Genomic DNA, 8,965 nt, shown 5'->3' on the forward strand with positions numbered 1-8,965 from the left:
TCGCAACACAACGCGTTGTAGGCTTGTAGATCGGCTATTTTTTGGCAAAGATATTTGATAGAGAGTGAAAAAAGACTGGTATCACGTACGTATATTATAAGTACCTTTTACCAATTCTAGAGCGTTTCAGTAGTACCAGATATGCAGCTCAGCAAATAAAAGGTGAATTGAACCCAATGCATGACGGAAGACAATATCACGATAAATTAAATCTCCACGATACGATTATCGTGTTTTTTATCACGATAAACGATAATATCACGTATCGTCCCATCCCTACTCAAGAGTCAAGAGAATGAACCGAGCAAAGGGAGTCATTCATTTAACAGAATCACATGTTTTTGGACTACGGTGGTCCTGCGCTGATTTTACTGAAACCTTTGTTCCAAGGAGCGTGATTGTTTTTTTAATGGCATCCTTAGACATTTTGATCATTATTATTCACAAGCAGAAACACATGGCTTAACTCTGTGTTATCAATAGCTTGCCCAGCGCTGCCCAAGTTGTTGCTCTGACAGATCAATAGAGAGATTGATTGATTGGTTGGTTGGTTGGTTGGTTGGTTGATTGGTCGGTTGATTCATTGATTTTGTGTAGTGTGACAAAGTAGTAGCCTAGGGCAGGGGTCTTCAACAGGGGGTCCGGGACCCCTAGGGGGTCCTCCTCAGACTTACTACAGGGGGGCCTGGTGTGATAGGAAGAAGAAAAATCTCCTTTTTTATATTAACCACTTGAACCCTAGTGTCCATAATCTGAGAACTTTAGCCAAAAGATCGGCTATTTTCGGAAAAGAGGTTTGGTGTAGAGGAGACAAAATTGCAAAGAAAAAAAGTGGTTAAATATCTGAAAACACAAATTGACATGAATCCAAAATACACTAGGGATTGTGCTGTCAAACGATTAAACTATATGGAATCTGTGAAAAGGTTGTGGGGGTCCCGGCTTCATCTCTCTCTCAACTAAGGGCTCCCTGGCCTGAAGACGTTGGAGACCCCTGGACTAGGGCATTAGTCTATGAAAAGAAAAACCCAAAAGACATAAAAAGTTGAAATATGGATTGGAGATATGGGGTTTCTGTCTGACAGCAATGATATCCAATTGGGTCTCCTTAAAATGAAAAGGATGTGTTGAGAACCACCACTTTTATGTATCACGCAAATACGTTCAATATCCCCGCTGCAGTGTTGTCAGATTTCGCAAGAGAAATAAGCAACCAGGTCTACAAAAACAGGCCCAAAAGAATGGAGGTCCTACAAAGAATAGTCGATCTAAAAGCTCACAATGTTGTGAGCTTGTAGATCTGCTATCCATGACATGAGAAATGTTTGAGAGAACCACTGGTTTAACCAATATTTACGACTTTACGGAAAAGCAAGCGAAACGTCGCTTATAATAAGCGAACGTGGCAACACTGCGTTCCTCTCTGACCTCTGCACCCTATCACTCGTCACTGTCCTATCCTGTTCAAGAACAATTATTTGAAAACAAAGGAGCAATTTAAAATGATAATGACGATACAATGATACACACATCATAGCAAAATTGCACATCAATATTCATACTGTGTTTCGGGCATACTACTGTAAAACTACAGTAACCTGCCATAATGTATGTAGGCTATGCGCACGTGTGAAGCTGACAAAAGGCAATCTCCTGTTATATTCCCAAGACAATTTTAGAGGTCATCACTGCAGGGGCCTTTGTACTGGACTGGAAATTGGTAGTTTATTTTTATAATGTGTTATATTAATCATGGGAGATGGTCTGCATACCTTGAACATCTAGGTCATGGCGCTCTCTCTCTAAGAAAGCCATCCCATGTGAGCTGGCCATGTTTGTATTACCTACTAAAGAGGTAAAAGAAAACATAATTTAGGCAGGATGACATCGGCTAGACCTTTTTTAGGAGCCAGACCTTCCATGCCCAAATATGGAGTCATAAAAGAGATGCTGAACGCCTCACTGTTCCCCAAACACTGGGTCGCTGGCCCATTTGGGCTTTTATGGGTTGCGAGTAAATATACCTTCATTTTTCGTTTCCTACATTTTGTCGACATTTTTTTTTTTTTTTCTTTTTTTTACAATATGTTTATTTTGTTTTTAAGACATACAAGACAACATATACAATACAACAAAATATCACACTCAGAGTTCAGACAAAACAAAAAAATATATACAATATATACTAAAAAAAACACAAAAAACAAAACCTGACACTAACACGACACATAAGAATATAAAATAATTATGGTACAAAGAGCACATATAACACTAACAAGCAGATTTATATGCCGCACGGCCAAACAAACGACTGTAAAGAAAGGAAAGAAAAGAAAATGAAAAGAAAAGCTGCTACCCCACTCCCGGTTCCTCCATCAAATAGGAGAGATCATTGCCCTTTATATACTGAATAAAGTTCCCCCATATTTTCTCAAACAGCGATGCTAGGTTTCCCTGTCTTTTTCCATGAGAGGGCGATAACCCTTTTGGCTTGTAGGGACCCAAGATTTTGTCGACATTTAAAACAAACTCAAACTTTTTTCAAAAGAACTTAACAAAAGTAAAAAAAAAAAAAGAAATTACATGAATTAAAAAAATAAGTGTTATCCTTAAAGAATAGCTTTTGTAATTGTACCCTACTGTTTCCCAAACTTGCTATGAAAGTGTTCAATCAATCAATCAATCAACCAATCAATCAATCAATCAATCAATCAATCAAAGACTGGCCACATGAAGTCTGAGATCCATGTGAAGTTACGCTGTTATTCTTACTCCACCAGATGGTTGCGTCTTGAGTTCCAGACTACAGACACCACCATTTGGCGGAGTCAGGTTACCCAAAATAGGGATGCCAGGTTAAAAGTGGTTAAGTCTGTCTGTGGGTTTTATAAATATTTAAAATGAAAGTATGAATTATTAACGAGAGCTTGTGACTAGATAATATCTACATTGTATCCGTTCGAACACAGGTCCTTTTCTTCCCCATTCCCTGAAGAGTAACTATTTTGGACACATACACATACGCAAGGCTTATGCCTGACAGCATTGATTTGTATCACTTGGATTGTGATCTTTGGTTTGACCTTTTTTATTCTCTTTTTTTTCCTTTTGTTTTTCAGAAACTGGGTCGTGACCCCTCAGATGAAGACTGCTTCTTTGACCTCCTCAGCAAGTTCCAGAGCAGCCGCATGGATGACCAGCGCTGCAATCTTGATGAGACACAAAACGGAGAGGGTGCTGCTGACTCCATCCCGTCACTAAATGACATGATAGGTAGGTTGGAAATAAGGGTGCAACAGATAATCAAACCAATTGATTTACAAAAACATTATCAGTCTATTTGATCTTATTTTAAATTAAAGAATTTGGGGGAAAAGATTGACATTTCATTTTTTGTTTCTCCTTTAATATATATATTTCTTTCATAGCAAAAATAGTGGATCTACAAGCTCACAACTGAGCTTGTAGCGACTATTTTCCCTCTTTTTGTGCGACACTATTGTACAACAAAAATGGTTAATCAGACTCATCGACTTAGTCGATTATAAAAAAAAAAGAAATTGATTACAATTCTTCAATGTCGTGTCAAGAAGTAAAACAAATGATCAAATAAATTGCTTCTATATAATGCGATTAATCAAAAAAGTAATCAATAGCATAATCACTAAGGAAATAGTCAACAGTTGTAGCCATAGTTGTAAACTACTACCTTGAAGCAGAATGATAAGAAACAGTGTTCTTTTTGTTTCTGACATTTTAGTAGATAATTAGAGATAGTTTTAAAAACAGCTGAGCCTCAAGACAATTTCCTCCACTTCTGTGGTTTGTTCTTTGACTCAAGAGTAAATTGTAATTACTTGTATCTGTCATGAGACTTACTGTATAATTGCATCGTATGCAGTAGCAATTTCACAGTTTAAAAATACTTTGTTACATGTAAAGATGGGGACTGCCCATAAGTCCGAAATCTCATTAGTCCTACATCTCATTAGTCCGAATTTAGTTAGAGTTGGGTTTTAGGGTTAGGTTTAGGCATAGTTTTACTGAGGTTAGTGTTAGGTTTAGGCATAGTTTTACTGAGGTTAGTGTTAGGGTTAGGTTTAGGTTTATGCATAGTATTTTTCACCAGGTTAACATCACCAGATTCTGACTAATGGGATGTAGGAACAAATGAGATTTCGGACAGTATTTCGGAAAGTATTCGCATCAAAATACTTACAATAGTCAAAGTAAAAAGTATTCATTATGCAGAATGTCCATTTCAGATCCTATACATACTGTATATATCGTTATTGGATTAGAATTTTTGATTATGAACCTCTTGAGCTCTATTTTATACCGTTCGAAAGTAGATGGTTTTGATTTAACAAATGATTTGATTCATTATAAGTCATCTAAATGTGCAAAGTAACTAGTAACTAAAGCTGTAGTCGACTACAAAGTACATTTGCCTCTGATGTATAGTGGAGTTGAAATATAAATAAAAGTATCAAGAAATGCAAATACTCAATTCAAGTAAAAGTACTGTGACATTGTACTTCAGTACAGTACTTGAGTAAATGTACTGTTACTTTCCATCACAGATAAGGTGGATGTTTTAACCCTCAAATACCCCGAACGCGCCCGAGTCGCGTTAGATTTTAACCACTTTAACTATTATTTTATGCTTTAACTGTTGAAGAATAGCAGATATACAAGCTCACAGCGCGGCACCGAGTGCTGCACTGCGAGTTTGTAGATCTGCTATTTTTGAAAAATCTTGAAAATGTGTGCAAGTCTTTGAATATCTTTGACCTGATCTTTGACCCGACTTCTAAATCCTTCCTCTAAATCAGTGGTTCTCAAACGTTTTCATGTCAAGGACCCCCACAATTACATTTATTTGACCGCAGACCCCCATCTCAAAATATGTTGTTCCAGGGACCCCCCAGAAGCAGAGATTTGAGTTACAAAAGTTTGCTTTGAAAAATATATATTGAAAAATTATATCAAAAATAGATATACAAGCTCGCAGCACGTGCTGTGAGCTTGTATATCTGCTATTTTTCAATAGTTAAGGCATTCAATAATTCTCGGTCTAAATGTTTTTTTGTTTTGTTTTGCAAGGGAAGAAAAGCTTCCCAGTCTTTGCATTCTATGCAAAGATTGACTCAAATTGACTCCCCATGCATCTCTCTCAGATCCTGCACTCACCACGTCGCCCCAGACAGAGGAGCTGTTTGATTTGATCGCCAGCTCCCAGAGTCGCCGCCTTGATGACCAACGGGTTAACGTTGGCAACCTGCCAGGCCTGCGGATCACCCACAACAACCTAGGGAGCCTGGTGGGCGAAGGTGACCCCCAGGAACCCAGCGATGACTTCTTCAACATGCTCATTAAGTGCCAGGTGGGAACACACTTACAGTACATACACAACGGGCACTCAAAGGGTTGTGTAGGAGCCAGAATGACTTAAATGTAAGGGCTGGTGTTTTTATTATTGACATGAATAGATGCACCTTTGATTGATAGCTTGGGCACTGCGAGGGTGGTGGGCGCGGGAACCGGAGCTGGGGCGCTGCCACGTTAATTACTCTGCCGTTCACCTGGGCACCAGCAGTTTGGGAATTTGGATGGAGAGGGGGTGAGGGTGGGAGCGACAATTTCTGTTAACCGCATCAAACGCAAAGAAATAACATCAACAGTAGTATAATAGTGTGCTGGGAACTGTTATATTTATCTGTTTTGTGGAGAATTAAATGGTCAAACGCTACGATTGCTGTGGACCTGAATTCCTTTGCATGCGTGTCATACAAGTGTCTACACTCTCATGTTTAGCTCCTCGCTGCCTTTTTTGAGTAGTCTACAGCCGCAATAGGTTGCATCTTCAAGGAATCAATTGGCATAAAAATTGGGGAGAAAATGGGGTAAAAAGGCCAAAAGAAAAAAACTTGTATCTTCTCATTTGAGCAGTGACTCCCAACCTTTACTGGATTAGGCCCCACTTGAAAATCTTGAAAGTGTTTCTGGTCAGATGGGTGGGCTGTGTGCATTTTCAGAACATGTTTATTTAGAACAGGTACACATTATTGTGTATCATTATTTTATGCTGTAACTATTGAAAAATAGCAAATATACAAGCTCACAGCGCGGCACCGAGTGCCGCGCTGCAAGCTTGTAGATCTGCTATTTTTGAAAAATCGTGAAAATTAGAATCTTTACCCGATTCTATAAGTGTCTTTTGAATCCTAAGGTTTTTGAAAAACCTATGTTTCTATGTCAGCAATCTGGCCGGCCATCGTCAAAGAAAAGGTCCTTTTCACTTAACTGGAGCTCAGTTAGTCTGTTCTTGAGAGACTACTATGTCAGTGGTTCTCAAACTTTTTCATGTGAAGGACCCCCAAACTGATATGTATTTGGCCACGGACCCCCATCTCAAAATATCTAGTTCCAGGGACCACCCAGAAGCAAAATTTGAGTTACAAACGTTCGCTTTAAAAATACATATATTCAAAGATTTGCACACATTTTCACAACTTTTTCAAAAATAGCAGATCTACAAGCTCGCAGCGCGGCACTCGGTGCCACGCTGTGAGCGTGTATATCTGCAATTTTTCACTGGTTAAAGCATTCAATAATTCAAGGCCTAAATAATCGATTGTGTTCTGTTTTTTTGCCCCTCTGGCACTGGGTCACTCCCTCTCTCCTCACCGGTGTGCAGTCCTCGCGGATCGACGACCAGCGCTGCTCCCCGCCTGAGGCAGGTCCTCACGCTCCCACGGTGCCTGACGAGGACTTCTTCAGCCTCATCCAGAGGGTGCAGGCCAAGCGCATGGACGAGCAGCGCGTCCATCTGCCCTCCGACGATCCCGACAGCCCTCAGTCGCCTGATCCTGAGCCCCCCGGCGGGGATTCCAGCTAGGACTGAAGCTCTGTGTCAAAGAAATGGGAATAGGTGGAAATGAAAGTACCTGTTCAAGGTGAAGGGTTTGAATTAACTGTTTTTTGCAACACGTTCTCACTCCTAAGTCGTCATATAGAGACGCTTGGTCAGGACCTCTATCGTTCGTGTCCGGTCCGGATGCGAACGGTACCCCCGTTCGTGTCCCATACTGACTCGGACGGATCATTATTTAATATTTTATTTAACATATATTCAAAGAGTTGCATAATTATTTTTCAAAAATAGCAGATCTACAAGCTCGCAGCGCGGCACTCGGTGCCGCGCTGTGAGTTTGTATGTCTGCTATTTTTCAATAGTTGAAGCATAAAATAATGGTTAAAGTGGTTCAAATCTATCGTGACACAGATGCGTTCCAGGTCTAAATGGCTTAATGGGGTACCCATTGGGTACCTGACCAAAGCGTCATTGTGTGACCAGTTGGGGGTGAGAATGTGTCGGTTCTTGATGAAGAGGTCAATCCCATGTGCAATAGGTGGTGCCCTGCCAGCTGTCACTCATCGTAATTTACCTTTTAAATGTACATAAAACAAGAAATCAAGCAGAATTTGAGCCAGAACATGTGGGGGACAGAAGAGCTATGGTTTGACTTTTATAATTTTGGGATGTTAGCGTAAAAAAGACAAGACCCCGTCGAATGCCTTAATAAACGTTTTCCCAGACTCTCAGATTGTATTCCCCAAGTGTCCCATGTCTCGTGGTTGATAAGTGCATGATTAGTATTTACCATGAAGGATGGATGTGTGGAACACTGGTGTTATTTGTATAAACAGTATTAAGGATGGTCAACAGTAGTCAAGTGGAAGCCAGTGTTAAATAAATTGCTAGCTATTTTCATCAATCTGATGACAAGAATCACGGTTGAATTTGCAAGGGGTATCGGGGGGAATCCATGCCTCTGCTTTTGATACCCCCATCCTGTCATTCCTTTCTATTTCGTTTTTTTTTATCGCCGCTGGGGATATGTTTTATCCCTGCGTCTGGTCAGACTGCGTTAAATACATGCATTTTCTTTTGGGGAAATGCACATTGTATGATATGTTTATGTTTCATAATATCACAATTTTAACACGTTTATTTAAAAATGTCATGTTAATCACATTAACCCTGGCATCCCTATTGGGGTCAATTTTGTCAAAATGAAGACACTTAAGAAGGTGTATGACTTACTTCTGGAAGAGTGCTGCCACCAACAATGCTATGCTCTCTGCTGACACACTGCCCCCCTGTGGTCAAAACAAACAAACAAACAAACATTACCACTGATTAATACATTACAGTTCATTTTAGTCCTTGGGGATAGATCTTGATCTTGAATATTTTGAAGGAGAAAGTTGTAATAATGATATCGCGCTCAAAGTATAATGATTTTAAGCACTTTTATCATATTTCATTGACGAGCTTTTCTTAACTGTACCATATCCTTTGCATATTTGTGTGAATAATTTTGTAAAGATTAGATTGTTATCATAAATGCAATTAGTGCCTAATAGTGTACATTTCTATTCATTTCCGAGTCCCTTGCAGCACAGCCAAGTTCACCAAAGAGAGGTGCAGACTAAAACTTTAAATGAAATGGCGTTTTTGGCCTCAAGTGAGTTTGAAACATGATAAGTATAATCATTTCACTGTACATATCTTTAAAATGTACTGTCCTCTCTTTGGGGCTCACTGTTAATTAAATAGTAGTGCACACCTCCTTTTTGTACCTCAGAGGTCAGCCTAAAATATCATGTGAACAAACAAGTACATGGTGGTGATCATGTACTGTATTTCTCTTATGGCTGTTTTCGACTACACAAACTAAGTGAACCCTGGCGTGCCATGAAACCTATTTCACGGATTGTACAGATGTGTTTTTCCACGCGCTGCGGCTGGGAGGTGATGATACTAACCTTGAGTTCTGGGAACCCAGAACTCAGAACTTATATACTGTACTTTTAAGAATGTTTTTCCCTAAAATCGCAAGAGTAGCTGATGTACAAGAGTTGATACCTCCCCCTTCAGGGCTGGTTGTGGTTACTT

At 39.7% G+C, this 8,965-nt stretch overlaps 1 protein-coding gene across 1 annotated transcript in view; it reads left to right on the plus strand.

Moving 5' to 3' along the window:
• The window catches only part of gpsm1b (G protein signaling modulator 1b), a 44,476-nt gene extending 37,496 nt beyond the window's left edge, over positions 1–6,980 (plus strand). Inside the window, exons 12-14 of the mRNA XM_080742620.1 lie at positions 3,120–3,273; positions 5,181–5,386; positions 6,701–6,980. Coding sequence (XP_080598746.1) covers positions 3,120–3,273; positions 5,181–5,386; positions 6,701–6,901 — 561 coding nt within the window. The 3' untranslated portion in view covers positions 6,902–6,980. The remainder of the gene's footprint in view (positions 1–3,119; positions 3,274–5,180; positions 5,387–6,700) is intronic.
• The last annotated feature ends 1,985 nt before the right edge of the window (positions 6,981–8,965 follow it).

This window comes from Nannobrachium achirus (assembly GCF_963921795.1).
Source record: "Nannobrachium achirus genome assembly, chromosome: 15".
NCBI lineage: Eukaryota > Metazoa > Chordata > Actinopteri > Myctophiformes > Myctophidae > Nannobrachium > Nannobrachium achirus.